This window comes from Nerophis ophidion, linkage group LG16 (genome assembly GCF_033978795.1).
Source record: "Nerophis ophidion isolate RoL-2023_Sa linkage group LG16, RoL_Noph_v1.0, whole genome shotgun sequence".
Lineage (NCBI taxonomy): Eukaryota > Metazoa > Chordata > Actinopteri > Syngnathiformes > Syngnathidae > Nerophis > Nerophis ophidion.
Window position 1 is genome coordinate 48,137,416 of NC_084626.1, and position 18,318 is coordinate 48,155,733.

Consider the following 18,318-nt stretch of genomic DNA (forward strand, 5'->3'; position numbering starts at 1 on the left):
AAGTCTGTTGAAATAAAAAGTGTTTCTCGCCTTCCTCTGTCATTTTTTCCTAATAATGAACTGGCAGCAGCCAGCGTCATCTCACAAGACCCTCGGGTGCCGTGAATGTCAATCAAGCAAGCTACGGAATTTGCCGCCAATGTTTTTCTTGTAAAGTGTATGGAAGCTGGATGAATTAGATGCCAAAAACCAACCACTTTCATGTGGTATTGTACAGAAAGGACAACTTTTTTTTCTCCTCCATTTGAAAATGTGGGCGTTATCATCATTACTGTCTGATTCCAATCAATGCAAGTCATCAGAATCAGGTAATACACCAACTTATATTCTTGTCTTCGTGAAAGAAAGACATCTATATGTGTTACACATGCTTGTATTATCATTAAACACATTTAACTTGTTTACAAAAAATGTCTCTTTCAAAAATAAATAAATATAAATGATATATATAAATGAGGTAGATCCCCTCGAGTTGGTCAATTGAAAAGTAGCTCGCCTGCAGAAAAAGTGTGGGCACCCCTGATCTAGAGATTCATGTGTATTTATTTTTAATTATTCAATGGAATTGTTGTTTTAGGACCGAGACATTTCCGATTCCTTAGGACCAAACTGGAAGGAAGTCAACAACTGAACAAGGTTTTATTAGAGGTGGTTTGTGAACAACGACTGGATAAAACTCTTTATTTACAATATTTACAATTGTTTCATGGAAACAGCTTTCCTATCAGTCTCCATATAAGGGCAAAGGACAGTCCAGGCTGCCAGAATCAACCAGGGAAAAAAAACAGGTGAATATTCGGAGATTTAAATGAGGCCTTCAGGCTCTTCCAGTGATGTAGGAAATATGACAACCTGGCAGATTATTGGCAACATCACCCAGAACTGTTTGTATTTGCCCTCGTGCTGGATTTACACCTGCACAAAAAAAGGTTCCATTTATAATGAATGGAGGGTAACTACTCAAAAAGGGATCACATTAGGCGGCAGGAACTTTAAATGAGCGAACATGAGAGCGGTGGTGTTGATAAAAGTGCAATTTCAATGTCGATGATGTGAAATAAGAATAATAAGGTTTATGGCAAGCAGAACATTGTCAAAATGTTTCCCCTAAAATAAATGAAGTGTGTTTAATAAGATGGCGCTAACGTATGGCTTTAGTTCAAAGACGCAAACTACAGCGTCCGCAATCTGGCCCGCAGGACGTCTGAAGTAAGATTTGTTTTTTTAAATGTGTCCTGTGCAGATTGTTGCAAAAGTGGGAGGTTTCTCTTTTTTTACTTTAAAGAAAAGTTTCTACATTTAGAGGGGATCGGAAGAAAAAGACATTGAAGAACACCGCCAAAAATAAAGAGCAGGGAAGTGATTCATATGGCCTCATTGCTGGGTGGATCTCGTGCCAGAGTCTGCTGGAAATGATGGAAAGTGCCTCTCTAAATAGTAACTGATGCTGTGGTCAAGGTTGGATTTGCCACGAAACATATTTGAAGATATTCGACACTCTACTGCCATCTGGCCACTCAAGTGGATAGTGCGCCCCTTAATTTGTCACGTTTCATGTGTCAGGTAAACCATGACAAATGAGGCCATATGTATATCTTTCTTGCCATCTATCTATACATTATAGTCATATGTATATATATATATATATATATATACACACAAACACACATACATTCGTATGTATATATATATATATATACATATATGTTTACACATACATAAATATAACATATATACATACACATATATATACATATACACACATACATGTATATATATACATATGTATATATATATATATATACATACATACATATATATAACATATATACACATAACATATATATATATATATACATACACACATACAAACAAAGATCTAGATATATCTATATATAGAGATATACATGTATAGATCTATATACTGTATGTGTATGTAAAAAAAAATATATATATATATATATATATATATATATATCCATTTTCTAAAACGTGTCCCTTTCGGGTCGCAGGGGGTGTTGGGGCATATCTATCTATCTATCATATATACATATATATGTATATATATATATATATATATATATATTTATATATATGTATATATATGTGTGTGTATATATATATATGTGTATATATATATATATATGTATATATATATATACATGTATATATATGTATATATATATATATATACATGTATATATATATATGTATGTATATATATGTATATATATATGTATGTATATATATGTATATACATATATATGTATATATATACATATATGTATATATATATATATATATATATATATATATATATATATATATATATACACACACACTAACAAAATATGCACCCCCTGCCATATAGTTTTTACCCAATGTGGCCCCGAGTCAGAAAGTTTGGGCCCCCCTGGCCCACACAAACTGCTAAATGAAGTTGTCCAAAGGTCAAGAAGCCACTAGAGCAACAATCAACATGTTCCACAGGTGAGTGATAAGATGAAGACTATGTTCCCACTCTCTTCTCACAAAAACATGATCACCTGCAGAATCCTTGTATATTCCACTTAGTCCTGAATGAGTCCAGGAGTCCTTGTATATTCCACTTAGTCCTGAATGAGTCCAGGAGTCCTTGTATGGATCCCCCTTGGTGTGTGGAAGTAAGGGCTATAAAGAAGTATTTTGTGGACCAGGTAGGAAGACTTCAAGTGTCATTTTAATACTGGAGCAGCGTCCCAGCCTGCCTGGCTCCACCCAATCACCCACTTGTGCACTTTCAGGTGAACACACCTGTCAGCGGCCTGTTCAACCAGTGCACAGCCACACTTCCCAGCATGCACTGAGTCTGCAGGTCCACAGCTGAAACGGTCAGGTCACTCGAGCAGGTGCTTCCGCGGACCGAAGCGAGAGCGGTGGGAGCGGCGGGCGTCCAGGGTGGCGTGGCTCTCTCGGCAGCTCTGGCACACGTAGGTTTCAGGCACGTGGCTCTTGCGGATCTTGGCGCAGGACAGGTGGATCCAGGTGTTGCACCTGTTGCACTCGATCATGGCCCGGCCGGCGAAGGGCTTCATGCAGAAACACGTCACCAGGTCCCAGGAGTCGTCGTCTGCAGGGACACGGACAATCACCTTCTTATATTCACCTTACACTGGCCACATGTCGGCCTTCTTTTAATCAACACTCTGGCCTACTTTATTTCTAGGTCAGTCACAATAGTCAAATGCTTTCTGAGAGCCGTCGCTCTTTGCAGTTCATGCTCCCGAGTGATTTTTCTTAAAGGGGAAGTGCACTTTTTTGGAATGTTGACAGACGTGACTCAGGATTGATTTTTTTTTTAAAACATTCTAAATATGAAATAAATGCCATCAAAAGTCAGCTTACAATGGAGCCTATAGTATCAATCAATCAATGTTTACTTATATAGCCCTAAATCACTAGTGTCTCAAAGGGCTGCACAAACCACTACGACATCCTCGGTAGGCCCACAAAAGGGCAAGGAAAAACTCACACCCAGTGGGACGTCGGTGACAATGATGACTATGAGAACCTTGGAGAGGAGGAAAGCAATGGATGTCGAGCGGGTCTAACATGTGAACGTTCAATCCATAATGGATCCAACACAGTCGCGAGAGTCCAGTCCAAAGCGGATCCAACACAGCAGCGAGAGTCCCGTTCACAGCGGAGCCAGCAGGAAAACATCCCAAGCGGAGGCGGATCAGCAGCGCAGAGATGTCCCCAGCCGATACACAGGCGAGCGGTACATGGCCACCGGATCGGACCGGACCCCCTCCACAAGGGAACTGGTCTAAAAAGGGAGTCTATTTAGAGGCTAGAGTATACCTAGCCTTTTGCAATCCCCACCCATCAGGAGCAAGGGTGAAGTGTCTTGCTCAGGACACAACGGACGTGACGAGGTTGGTACTAGGTGGGGATTGAACCAGGGACCCTCAGGTTGCGCACGGCCACTCTTCCACTTAATGAGTTTTAAGGTGAGAGTTAAATGCTTCTACTATTCTACTATTCTTCTATTCTGCCCCTAAAACCTTTAAAAACACCCACACACCTCCATTAAAGGTGTATATATATATATATATATACATGATGTAAATATATACAGTATATAATGTAGTAACATTTGTAACAACATTTAATATTAACACATTCATTTAAAAAACGCATCATTTTCCAATACCATTTACTCCCTGCAGACTTTATGAGAGCCAACAAACATAATAAACTGTCACTTACTGTACAAGGTCTGCTGTCATTAGACTGCTAGGATGTTCATACGTTCCCATTTAGGTGACGAACGATGAGGTGGTGACTTGTCCAGGGTGTACACCGCCTTCCACCCGATTGTAGCTGACATAGGCACCAGCGCCCCCCGCGACCCCAAAAGGGAATAAGCGGTAGGAAATGGATGGATGTCTCGTAATCCTCGCCAAGAAAAATAGGGCGGAACCGAGCGTCTTTCCGTGTCCTTCTTGCCATTTCCGAGCCTAAATTGGCTGTCAAAGTGTACCAACTTGTCGGAATACATCCTCATCATTCTACTATCTAGGTGAGAGGCATGATTTATGGTCTAACAATAAAGCTTGACAAGCAAGGAAACGAGGGAGCAGCCAATGTCAACATTGGCAAACAGGAAGTGATCAAAGCGGCGCTATAAATAGTCTGTCTGCGTCAGCACTTATAATAACAATATCACTAATACTTGCTAATATTGTCGGCACTCTTTGCATGTTTTTTTTAAATTGGGTTTTATGGACGGAATAGAGGACCTCTCGTTGAGCTTTTATTTACAAATTGGAATGCATCAAAATAAAATCCATCTGAGGTCGTGTCTGTCATCATGATTGTGAACCATAGGCAAGATAAAAAAAACAACAGCAGTTCCTGTTTAGAAGCGTCACTTCAGTGATACTTTTAGTCAGCGGGAAGTTCTTCGTCATAGTTCTAGTTTGATTTAGCGTCCATTCAAAAGCCTGTAGAGATAATTGCTAAGTTAGCATCGCTTCCAACACTGTCATTGTGACAGTTTTACACTTTATTTATATTTTAACCAAACCTTTACCCTAAAATGTAATGAATACAAAATACTGTTGTTTTTTTTAATAGTTTTTGCCCATATATACAACTTTTGGATGTTATCTACAATATAATGCAGGGGTGCCCATTACGTCGATCGCGAGCTACCAGTCGACCGCGGGGGGTGTGTCAGTCGATCTCCAGCCAGGCTTTTAAAAAAAATAGACCTAAAAATGAGTGATCATCAATCTTCACCAAGACGTCACTTAAATGACATTCACGGTACCGGAGGGTCTTGTGAGATGACGCTGGCTGCTGCAAGATCATTATTATGAAAATATGACCGAGAGGAAGGCGAGAAACACTTTTTATTTCAACAGACTCTCGCGCCGTACCTTCCGTCAAAACTCTAAAGGCCGACTGCACATTTCCTATCTTCACAATAAAAGCCCTGCTTCATGCTGCCAGCGCTAACTAAATACAGAGTCTCGGAAAACTGGCGTGCACAAGTGATCCCTCAGGAAGCTGGCGTGCACATCACTTGTGCACGCCAGCTTTCCGAGACTCTTATTTTGTTAGCGCAGGCAGCATGAAGCAGGGCTTTTATTGTGAAGATAGGAAATGTGCAGTCGGCCTTTAGAGTTTTGACGGAAGGGAAGGCGCGAAAGTGTGTTGAAATAAAAAGTGTTTCTCGCCTTCCTCTCTGTCATTTTTTCATAATAATGAACTGGCAGCAGCCAGCGTCATCTCACAAGACCCTCGGGTGCCGTGAATGTCAATCAAGCAAGCTACGGAATTTGCCGCCAATGTTTTTCTTGTAAAGTGTATGGAAGCTGGATGAATTAGATGCCAAAAACCAACCACTTTCATGTGGTATTGTACAGAAAGGACAACTTTTTTTCTCCTCCATTTGAAAATGTGGGCGTTATCATCATTACTGTCTGATTCCAATCAATGCAAGTCATCAGAATCAGGTAATACACCAACTTATATTCTTGTCTTTGTGAAAGAAAGACATCTATATGTGTTACACATGCTTGTATTATCATTAAACACTTTTAACTTGTTTACAAAAATGTCTCTTTCATAAATAAATAAATATAAATGATATATATAAATGAGGTAGATCCCCTCGAGTTGGTCAATTGAAAAGTAGCTCACCTGCAGAAAAAGTGTGGGCACCCCTGATATAAACACATGACTATTAAATAGAAGTGTCAAAATAATATAGCTTTTCGAATGAATCATGATTCTTAACCGAAAAAATATATATATTTTTTACTCTGTCCTGTGCAGCCCCTCAGACAAATCATTATGTAGATGTAGATGATCTATATCCACTGTGCACATTTACTTTAGAAAAGAAAAATATCTTGTTGTCATATTTGTATTTGACTTTATTCATTTTTTAGGGTAGAATTTTATTTTTTTTAAACAGTTTTCTTTTAGGTAATATAAACATTTATCAGAGCTATTTATCTATTTTACGGAGGACTGTACTTAATCATAGAACTGGCACCCAACATTATTAAAAAAATATTGATTTTGAATCAAGAATCGTTTTGAATTGAGAATTGTTTCGGAATTAAATGGTGTGGTGCACAAAGATTCACAGCCCTGATAAATAATAAATAAATGGGTTGTACTTGTGAAGCCTTTTTCTACCTTCAAGGTACTCAAAGCGCTTTGACACTACTTCCACATTTACCCATTCACACACTGATGGAGGGAGCTGCCATGCAAGGCGCTAACCAGCACCCATCGGGAGCAAGGGTGAAGTGTCTTGCTCAGGACACAACGGACGTGACGAGGTTGGTACTAGGTGGGGATTGAACCAGGGACCCTCAGGTTGCGCACGGCCATTCTACCACTGCGTCACGCCGTCCCTAGTGAACATATTGCATTAACTGAATTGTAGTTGTTTTGTTTTTTTATACATTATTATTTGTAGTAAGTACAAACCTTTATCCATCCATCCATCCATTTTCTACCGCTTATTCCCTTTTGGGGTCGCGGGGGGCGCTGGCGCCTATCTCAGCTACAATCGGGCGGAAGGCGGGGTACACCCTGGACAAGTCGCCACCTCATCGCAGGGCCAACACAGATAGACAGACAACATTCACACTCACATTCAAACACTAGGGCCAATTTTAGTGTTGCCAATCAACCTATCCCCAGGTGCATGTCTTTGGAAGTGGGAGGAAGCCGGAGTACCCGGAGGGAACCCACGCAGTCACGGGGAGAACATGCAAACTCCACACAGAAAGATCCCGAGCCTGGATTTGAACCCAGGACTGCAGAACCTTCGTATTATGAGGCAGACGCACTAACCCCTCTTCCACCGTGTTTATCTACCTTGTAAAATATAAATGATACATTATTTCTTAATATCTATTCATAAACATTTGTCTTGGTTGTGTTCCTTAAGTACACACTTTAAATCTACTTCTACTTGCAAAGAGCAATAGCATTTTGTTTATTGCTATTAATCGGCTGTGATGAGGTGGCGACTTGTCCAGGGTGTACCCCGCCTTCTGCCCGAATTCAGCTGAGACAGGCTCCAGCACACCCCGTGACCCCAAAAGGGATAAGCGGTAGAAAATGGATGGATGCTATTATTCGGTGTGCCACGCTGGTGGCATGGTGTTGAAAAAGACTTGAGGCTGGAATTGCTGCCAAAGGTGCCCATCCATCCATCCATTTTCTACCGCTTATTCCCTTTCGGGGTCGCTGGCGCCTATCTCGGCTACAATCGGGCGGAAGGCGGGGTACACCCTGGACAAGTCGCCACCTCATCGCAGGGCCAACACAGATAGACAGACAACATTCACACTCACATTCACACACTAGGGCCAATTTAGTGTTGCCAATCAACCTATCCCCAGGTGCATGTCTTTGGAAGTGGGAGGAAGCCGGAGTACCCGGAGGGAACCCACGCAGTCACGGGGAGAACATGCAAACTCCACACAGAAAGATCCCGAGCCTGGATTTGAACCCAGGACTGCAGGAGCTTCGTATTGTGAGGCAGACGCACTAACCCCTCTGCCACCGTGAAGCCCTGCCAAAGGTGCATCAAATACATTTGCAAATTTAAAAAAAACATTGCCATTATGGGGTGTTGTGATTGATTGATTGATTGATTGATACTTTGATTAGTAGATTGCACAGTTCAGTACATATTCCGTACAATTGACCACTAAATGGTAACACCCCGATAAGTTTTTCAACTTGTTTAAGTCGGGATCCACGTTAATCAACCTCACGTATGCCATTTTGGGACCAGGTTGTAAAATAACAAAAAGTGAAGCGCTGTCAATACTTTGCGGAAGTCATGTAGAAGAAGAAAAGGGATGCTGTTACTAGTCAGTCACTACACCAGTCATTTGAAAGAGGCTGAAGGACAGGGTGTGGTTGGAATCTAAAACGACATGAGAACTCACCCGAGTCCACCATGATGTCCTCATCCTCTCCTGAGCCATCCTCGTCGCGGAACACCACCTGCTTGCCCTGACGAAACACTGTTCTGTTGGCTGAGGGGCTGCTCCCTTTCTGCTCCTTCACCTTCTCCCACACCTGCTCCATCTCAGGTGGTGCTTCTGTGGGCTCCTCCTTGCAAGGGGCCGACGTGAGCGGAGGCTGGAGGGAAATGCTGACGTCGTCGCCCGGCTCCTCTTTTATAGGCAAGCCTCTGAAGGAGAAGGGAGTCTGCGGCCCTGCGACGGCCAGCTGAGACTGCTCCTCTTCCTCATCGCTCTGAAGCTCCCTCTCCATCCTCCTCTTCTTCTTCTTCAGCTTCTCGCGGTTCCTGCGCTCGTCTGGATGCGGGCCGGGGAAAGTGTGCTGCGGAAAGGCAAACTGCTGTGGGGGTCACAATCGCGCTTAGGAACCAAAACAAGTTCCATCCACTCACATCTTTTCTGGTGCTGATGTCCAGCTGGGGACACTTCCTGCTCCGGTCCAGGGGGCCCGCGGGGGGCCGTTGGGGACAAAACGCTGAGGGGCCCGGGGTCCAGCCGTCACTGTCAACCGTGCTTCCAGTGCTGTTGGGGGGGCTCGACGTACTGCGCAGGGAAGAGTTCTGTCATGATAAAAACACAATTCTTACTGGCAAAATTGATAATCACGATTATAATCACAGTACTGAATCTGTACTTTTAAAGGTTTATAATGACTTGCTTTTAATGTCTGATTCTGGCAGCTCTGCCATTTTAGTGCTTTTAGATCTTACAGCTGCCTTTGACACACTCGACCACACAATTCTTTTAGACCGCCTGAGAGACTGTGTGGGTGTCAGGGGGACTGCGTTAGAGTGGTTCAGATCTTACCTGTCTGAGAGGTCCTTCTCTGTCAGGCTGGGGGACGCCACCTCCTCTTCTGCCCCGCTTTACTGTGGTGTCCCCCAAGGATCTATTTTAGGCCCCATCCTGTTCGCTCTTTATCTCCTCCCTCTTGGAGATATTTTTAAGAAACATGGAGTGTTTTATCACTTTTATGCAGATGACTGCCAAATTTATATGCCGATTTCAAAAAGCCACGGCCCCCTTACACCCCTTCTTAACTGTCTATGCGACATCAAGGCTTGGTTCGCCCAGAATTTTTTAATAATGAATGAGGGAAAAACGGAAATTTTAGTTTTTGGTCCAGCCCTCACTGACTTGGGACCATTGCAAAATGATGTGCGTCCCAAAGTCACCAGCCTTGGCGTCACTATAGACAGCCATTTCAAACTAGACAAACAAGTCAATGGCGTTTTAAAATCGTGTTTTTATCACCTTCGTCTTTTAGTAAAGGTTAAACCGTTTTTATCTTTTAACCATTTTTGAACAAGTGGTGCATGCTTTTATTTCAAGTCGCCTGGACTACTGCAATGCACTTTATGCTGGCATTAGCCAAAAAGCTCTCTCCCGGTTGCAGTTAGTCCAGAACGCGGCAGCACGACTTTTAACAGGGGCCAGGAAACGCCAGCATATAACCCCAATTCTTCAGAGTTTGCACTGGCTCCCTGTTCATTTTAGAATTGATTTTAAAACATTGCTGTTTGTTTTTAAATCTTTACATGGACCGGCACCTCAATATATCTCGGACCTCATCCAAATTTACATTCCTGCGCGCGCTCTGAGGTCCGAAAGCCAGCTCCAGCTCGTGGTGCCCAATACCAGACTTAAGACCAGGGGAGACAGGGCCTTCTCTGTGGTCGGCCCTAAGCTCTGGAACACTCTGCCGCTCCATTTTCAAACTGCTTCCACAGTGGACTCTTTTAAGTCTCGTCTTAAGACCCACTTTTATTCTTTGGCTTTTAACAATACGTGTGTTGTGTGGTCCTCTGTGTTTTTTATACACTTTTATTTTTATTTTACTGTTTTAATTGATTTTACCCTTTAAAATAGTTTTTAATCATATTTGTTTTTATATTGTTTTTATTGGTTTTATTTTTATTCATTTTTTGTTTTATTCAGTCATTGGTGGAGCATAATAACATGGCTGTGCAGCACTTTGGAAACGTTATTGTTGTTTAAATGTGCTATATAAATAGAGTGGATTGGATTGGATTGGATTAATTACATTTGTGTTGTATTTATTACTTTAAATTAGTTTTAAAAACCTGGAATGAACCACAACAGGTAACAATACATTTAAATAACGATATCAAACTATCAAATGCAGTTTTTCCTTTTTAATTCAGTTATTTTCCTTTTACACTTATTTTACCATCCTGGGGAATGTGTGCGCAATGTGTTCATTGAAATATTAATTCAATGCAATTTATGTATTGGTACAATGCATCTTTAGACAATTGTCACCAGTATTTTAGGTCAAAGCATAATAACTGTGTGAAGGTATCAATAAGTGCTTTTAGTACGTTATGTGTGCAAGGTACTTTTTTGAAACCTTTATTTTGTTAGCACCGTCAGACAGGCTGTTATTGTGAAGGGGGAAGTGAGTAAAGAGGTGACTTACTCAGGTTGTGACAAGTGTTTGTACGTTGATGTTACATCCATGTTGTCGTTCACAACAACACAACAGGTAAGATGTGTTTTGTGTGTATGATTGTTTGTATGTTCATTACATCAGTCATTTTCAACCTTTTTTCAGCCAAAACGGAGGCACACCACCAGCAAAAATCATTAAAAAACCAAACTCAGTTGACCGTAAAAAGTTGTCGATATAGCTCTTGTCTCAAAGTAGGTGTACTGTCACCACCTGTCACATCACACCCTGACTTATTTGGACTATTTTGCTCTTTTCCTGTGTGTAGTCTTTTACTTCTTGTCTTACGCTCCTATTTTGGTGGCTTTTCCTCTTTTTTTGGTATTTTTCTGTAGCAGTTTCATGTCTTCCTTTGAGCGATATTTCCCGCATCTGCTTTGTTTAAGCAATCAAGGATATTTCACTTGTTTTTATCCTTTTTTGTGGGGACATTGTTGATTGTCATGTCATGTTTGGATGTACATTGTCTTTGCTCCACAGTAAGTTTTTGCTGTCGTCCAGCATTCTGTTTTTGTTTACTTTGTAGCCAGTTCAGTTTTAGTTTGGTTCTGCATAGCCTTCCCTAAGCTTCAATGACTTTTCTTAGGGCCACTCACCTTTTGTTTATTTTTGGTTGAAGCATTAGACACCGTTTTACCTGCACAGTGCCTCCCGCTGTTTCCCACATCTACAAAGCAATTAGCTAGCGGCTGCCACCTACTGATATGGAAGAGTATAACGTGGTAAGTCTGCTGATCTCCAGACACCACAGAAACTCAACAACAACACATCATTTGCAGACTACAATTACTGGCTTGCAAAAATTGTTTTAACCCAAATAGGTTAAAACTAGATCATCTCCCATGGCACACCAGACTGTATATCACTGCACACTAGTGTGCTGCGGCACAGTGGTTGAAAAACACTGCATTAGACTATTTTCAACCTTCCATCTCCACCTGGTCTGTCTGCGAAACGAGCTCAGCCGTCACTTCCGTTTGGTCCGTCACGTCCTCTGTGGCGTAAAGTTGAATTGTGGCTTCATATTATTGTGTCATTTCTATTTGTTGTGGCTTTTGCAATCATGCTGTAGCTGAAAGTCTTTCTGTTGTAATTTCAGATATGGTCTCGTCGAGTTTGCATTCGTCAGGACCGCTGTCGTCCACCGTAGCGATCCGCCATTTTTGTTTTGATGACAAAACAGATGGGCAGAGACTTAACATATTTCACTTCTTATGAAGCCTGTCCTTCTAAAATCCAATCTTCTCTTTTTCTAGCATCCATCAAATCAAAATTGCCGTTTAAAACAATCTCGGATCGATACGGAGCTTCCGAAAGGTCCACTTGCCAAGCACAGGTTGATGGACTTAAAATGTAAGAATATAAATGGATGTGTTACAGCCTTATAAAACAGCTTGCCGATGATACGGATAGGCTTTGGTAGTTTGGAGCTGAAACGGCTCCATCAACACTCAAGTATTAGCATTAGACTCCAACAGAAAGTGTGGTGAACCCCACTGCCTTACTTACCTCTTGGGGGTATGGGACGTAACCAGCATAAGCCAGGACAAATGTGCAAAACTGGTTAAAATCCTCCACTGTTCTCTTTCTCTTCCTGTAAGGTGGATTGAAACCCTGCAACAGTCATGGCCGACAGTTAGTTAGCTGGCCACAGTCCATCGTCAGTGCTTCAATACGTCTTGTCTCCATTACTGGAACATATTATTTTCATGTCTCCCCATGTCTAGCATTAAAATATTACACTTGCTACAAAATGCGGCTGCTAGACTTTTGACAAGAACAAGAAAGTTTGATCCGACTGACTCTCATTTGATCAAACTATCAGACTGACTCTCATTAGATCAACCTATCAGACTGACTCTCTTTTGATCAAACAATGAGACTGACTCTCATTTGATCAAACTATCCGACTGACTTTCATCTGATCGGACTGACTCTCATTTGACCAAACAATCAGACTGACTCTCATTTGTTCAAACTATCAGACTGACTCTCATTAGATCAAACTATCAGACTGACTTTCAGTTGATCAAACTATCAGACTGACTTTCATCTGATCAGACTGACTCTCATTTGACCAAACAATCAGACTGACTCTTATTTGATCAGACTATCAGACTGACTCTTGATTGATCAAACTATCAGACTGACTTTCATCTGATCAGTCTGACTCTCATTTGACCAAACTATCAGACTGACTCTCATTTGATCAAACAATCAGACTGATTCTCATTTGATCAAACTATCAGACTGACTCGCATTTGACCAAACAATCAGACTGACTCTTATTTGATCAGACTATCAGATTGGTTGGTTAGCATGTTAGTTAGCTCCAAGAAGAAGAAGAAGACAGGGAGTAACAACAAAGACTCAACAAGCAACAAGGGACTTTGAAGGTGGAAATATGGTTGGTTGAGTTGTTACAAATAAGGTTAAGTCTAGTCAAGATTGTTACAAGGGTATGTGGAAGATAGAGCTAGTTGTTATAAATAAGATGGAGCTAGTTGTTATAAATAAGGGTAGGTGGAAGATGCAGTTAGTTGTTATAAATAAGTGTAGGTGGAAGATGGAGCTAGTTGTTATAAATAAGGGTAGGTGGAAGATGGAGCTTGTTGTTATAAATAAGATGGAGCTAGTTGTTATAAATAAGGGTAGGTGGAAGATGCAGTTAGTTGTTATAAATAAGTGTAGGTGGAAGATGGAGCTAGTTGTTATAAATAAGGGTAGGTGGAAGATGCAGTTAGTTGTTATAAATAAGTGTAGGTGGAAGATGGAGCTAGTTGTTATAAATAAGGGTAGGTAGAAGATGCAGTTAGTTGTTATAAATAAGGTTAGGTGGAAGATGGAGCGAGTTGTTATAAATAAGATGGAGCTAGTTGTTATAAATAAGGTTAGGTGGAAGATGGAGCTAGTTGTTATAAATAAGGTTAGGTGGAAGATGGAGCTAGTTGTTATAAATAAGATGGAACTAGTTGTTATAAATAAGGTTAGGTGGAAGATGGAGCTAGTTGTTATAAATAAGATGGAGATAGTTGTTATAAATCCGTTGTGGTGAAGAAGGAGCTGAGCCGGAAAGCAAAGCTCTCAATTTACCGGTCGATCTACGTTCCCATCCTCACCTATGGTCATGAGCTTTGGGTCATGACCGAAAGATTAAGATCACGGGTACAAGCGGCCGAAATGTGGCGGGGCTCTCCCTTAGAGATAGGGTGAGAAGCTCTGCCATCCGGGAGGAACTCAAAGTAAAGTCGCTGCTCCTAAACGTCGAGAGAAGCCAGATGAGGTGGTTCGGGCATCTGGTCAGGATGCCACCCGAACGCCTCCCGAGGGAGGTGTTTAGGGCACGTCCAACCGGTAGGAGGCCACGGGGAAGACCCAGGACACGTTGGGAAGACTATGTCTCCCGGCTGGCCTGGGAACGCCTCGGGATCCCCCGGGAAGAGCTAGACGAAGTGGCTGGGGAGAGGGAAGTCTGGGCTTCCCTGCTTAGGCTGTTGCCCCCGCGACCCGACCTCGGATAAGCGGAAGAAGATTGATGGATGGATGGATAGTTGTTATAAATAAGGTTAGGTGGAAGATGGAACTAGTTGTTATAAATAAGATGCAGTTAGTTGTTATAAATAAGGGTAGGTGGAAGTTGGAGCTAGTTGTTATAAATAAGGGTAGGTGGAAGATGGAGCTAGTTGTTATAAATAAGGGTAGGTGGAAGATGGAACTAGTTGTTATAAATAAGATGCAGTTAGTTGTTATAAATAAGGGTAGGTGGAAGTTGGAGCTAGTTGTTATAAATAAGGGTAGGTGGAAGATGGAGCTAGTTGTTATAAATAAGGGTAGGTGGAAGATGGAGCTAGTTGTTATAAATAAGGGTAGGTGGAAGATGGAGCTAGTTGTTATAAATAAGGGTAGGTGGAAGATGGAACTAGTTGTTATAAATAAGATGCAGTTAGTTGTTATAAATAAGGGTAGGTGGAAGTTGGAGCTAGTTGTTATAAATAAGGGTAGGTGGAAGATGGAGCTAGTTGTTATAAATAAGGGTAGGTGGAAGATGGAGCTAGTTGTTACAAATAAGGGTAGGTGGAAGATGGAGCTAGTTGTTATAAATAAGATGCAGTTAGTTGTTATAAATAAGGGTAGGTGGAAGTTGGAGCTAGTTGTTATAAATAAGGGTAGGTGGAAGATGGAGCTAGTTGTTATAAATAAGGGTAGGTGGAAGTTGGAGCTAGTTGTTATAAATAAGGTTAGGTGGAAGATGGAACTAGTTGTTATAAATAAGATGCAGTTAGTTGTTATAAATAAGGGTAGGTGGAAGTTGGAGCTAGTTGTTATAAATAAGGGTAGGTGGAAGATGGAGCTAGTTGTTATAAATAAGGGTAGGTGGAAGATGGAGCTAGTTGTTACAAATAAGGGTAGGTGGAAGATGGAGCTAGTTGTTAAAAATAGGATGGAGCTAGTTGTTATAAATAAGGTTAGGTGGAAAATGGAGCTAGTTGTTATAAATAAGATGGAGCTAGTTGTTATAAATAAGATGCAGTTAGTTGTTATAAATAAGGTTAGGTGGAAGATGGAGCTAGTTATACATAAGATGGAGCTAGTTGTTATAAATAAGGTTAGGTGGAAGATGGAGCTAGTTGTTATAAATAAGATGGAGCTAGTTGTTATAAATAAGGTTAGGTGGAAGATGGAGCTAGTTGTTATAAATAAGATGCAGTTAGTTGTTATAAATAAGATGCAGTTAGTTGTTATAAATAAGGTTAGGTGGAAGATGGAGCTAGTTGTTATAAATAAGATGCAGTTAGTTGTTATAAATAAGGGTAGGTGGAAGATGGAGCTAGTTGTTATAAATAAGATGAAGTTAGTTGTTATAAATAAGGCTAGGTGGAAGATGGAGCTAGTTGTTATAAATAAGATGGAGCTAGTTGTTATAAATAAGGTTAGGTGGAAGATGGAGCTAGTTGTTATAAATAAGATGCAGTTAGTTGTTATAAATAAGGGTAGGTGGAAGATGGAGCTAGTTGTTATGAATAAGGTTAGGTGGAAGATGGAGCTAGTTGTTATAAATAAGATGCAGTTAGTTGTTATAAATAAGGGTAGGTGGAAGATGGAGCTAGTTGTTATAAATAAGATGCAGTTAGTTGTTATAAATAAGGTTAGGTGGAAGATGGAGCTAGTTGTTATAAATAAGATGGAGCTAGATGTTATAAATAAGGTTAGGTGGAAGATGGAGCTAGTTGTTATAAATAAGATGCAGTTAGTTGTTACAAATAAGGGTAGGTGGAAGATGGAGCTAGTTGTTATAAATAAGATGCAGTTAGTTGTTACAAATAAGGGTAGGTGGAAGTTGGAGCTAGTTGTTATAAATAAGGGTAGGTGGAAGATGGAGCTAGTTGTTATAAATAAGATGCCGTTAGTTGTTATAAATAAGGGTAGGTGGAAGTTGGAGCTAGTTGTTATAAATAAGGGTAGGTGGAAGATGGAGCTAGTTGTTATAAATAAGGGTAGGTGGAAGATGGAGCTAGTTGTTACAAATAAGGGTAGGTGGAAGATGGAGCTAGTTGTTAAAAATAGGATGGAGCTAGTTGTTATAAATAAGGTTAGGTGGAAAATGGAGCTAGTTGTTATAAATAAGATGGAGCTAGTTGTTATAAATAAGATGCAGTTAGTTGTTATAAATAAGGTTAGGTGGAAGATGGAGCTAGTTATAAATAAGATGGAGCTAGTTGTTATAAATAAGGTTAGGTGGAAGATGGAGCTAGTTGTTATAAATAAGATGGAGCTAGTTGTTATAAATAAGGTTAGGTGGAAGATGGAGCTAGTTGTTATAAATAAGATGCAGTTAGTTGTTATAAATAAGATGCAGTTAGTTGTTATAAATAAGGTTAGGTGGAAGATGGAGCTAGTTGTTATAAATAAGATGCAGTTAGTTGTTATAAATAAGGGTAGGTGGAAGATGGAGCTAGTTGTTACAAATAAGATGCAGTTAGTTGTTATAAATAAGGGTAGGTGGAAGATGGAGCTAGTTGTTATAAATAAGATGAAGTTAGTTGTTATAAATAAGGTTAGGTGGAAGATGGAGCTAGTTGTTATAAATAAGATGGAGCTAGTTGTTATAAATAAGGTTAGGTGGAAGATGGAGCTAGTTGTTATAAATAAGATGCAGTTAGTTGTTATAAATAAGGTTAGGTGGAAGATGGAGCTAGTTGTTATAAATAAGATGCAGTTAGTTGTTATAAATAAGGGTAGGTGGAAGATGGAGCTAGTTGTTACAAATAAGATGCAGTTAGTTGTTATAAATAAGGGTAGGTGGAAGATGGAGCTAGTTGTTATAAATAAGATGAAGTTAGTTGTTATAAATAAGGTTAGGTGGAAGATGGAGCTAGTTGTTATAAATAAGATGGAGCTAGTTGTTATAAATAAGGTTAGGTGGAAGATGGAGCTAGTTGTTATAAATAAGATGGAGCTAGTTGTTATAAATAAGGTTAGGTGGAAGATGGAGCTAGTTGTTATAAATAAGATGCAGTTAGTTGTTATAAATAAGGGTAGGTGGAAGATGGAGCTAGTTGTTATAAATAAGATGCAGTTAGTTGTTATAAATAAGGGTAGGTGGAAGATGGAGCTAGTTGTTATGAATAAGGTTAGGTGGAAGATGGAGCTAGTTGTTATAAATAAGATGCAGTTAGTTGTTATAAATAAGGGTAGGTGGAAGATGGAGCTAGTTGTTATAAATAAGATGCAGTTAGTTGTTATAAATAAGGTTAGGTGGAAGATGGAGCTAGTTGTTACAAATAAGATGCAGTTAGTTGTTATAAATAAGGGTAGGTGGAAGATGGAGCTAGTTGTTATAAATAAGATGCAGTTAGTTGTTACAAATAAGGGTAGGTGGAAGATGGAGCTAGTTGTTATAAATAAGATGCAGTTAGTTGTTATAAATAAGGTTAGGTGGAAGATGGAGCTGGTTGTTGTAAATAAGGTTAAGTCTAGTCAACAGGCAGTTAGTCAATGTGCACACAAGCTGCTGGCAAGATGGCTAGCGCAGTTAGCATGAGACCCAGTCGACATCCAACAGTTGTTAAGTAGACTTTTCACTCACCTCCGACTGCAAAGCGTGAGACGTCGACGGCTTGATGTCACCCATCTTTTTGAATCCTAACCTGTTTGAAGTGCAGCTTAGCGCCTAACTAGCTGCCAGTGTCACACCTGACCTGACTGACACAGATAACGGAGAGCTTACAAGTCACAAATATTTGGCACAGTGAAAAGAGTCGCCGTGAAGCTAGTATGTAACGTCTGGTTAGGGAGCGT

At 40.5% G+C, this 18,318-nt stretch overlaps 1 protein-coding gene across 1 annotated transcript in view; it reads right to left on the reverse strand.

The window, feature by feature from the left end:
* Positions 1-2,338: 2,338 nt before the first annotated feature.
* Positions 2,339-18,318, reverse strand: part of phf13 (PHD finger protein 13) — a 16,078-nt gene continuing 98 nt past the window's right edge. Inside the window, exons 1-5 of the mRNA XM_061875383.1 lie at positions 18,107-18,318; positions 12,529-12,633; positions 8,942-9,109; positions 8,472-8,886; positions 2,339-3,109 (exon numbers count right to left, since the gene is read on the reverse strand). The exon at positions 18,107-18,318 is cut by the window's right edge and continues 98 nt beyond it. Coding sequence (XP_061731367.1) covers positions 2,877-3,109; positions 8,472-8,886; positions 8,942-9,109; positions 12,529-12,633; positions 18,107-18,151 — 966 coding nt within the window. The 5' untranslated portion in view covers positions 18,152-18,318 and the 3' untranslated portion in view covers positions 2,339-2,876. The remainder of the gene's footprint in view (positions 3,110-8,471; positions 8,887-8,941; positions 9,110-12,528; positions 12,634-18,106) is intronic.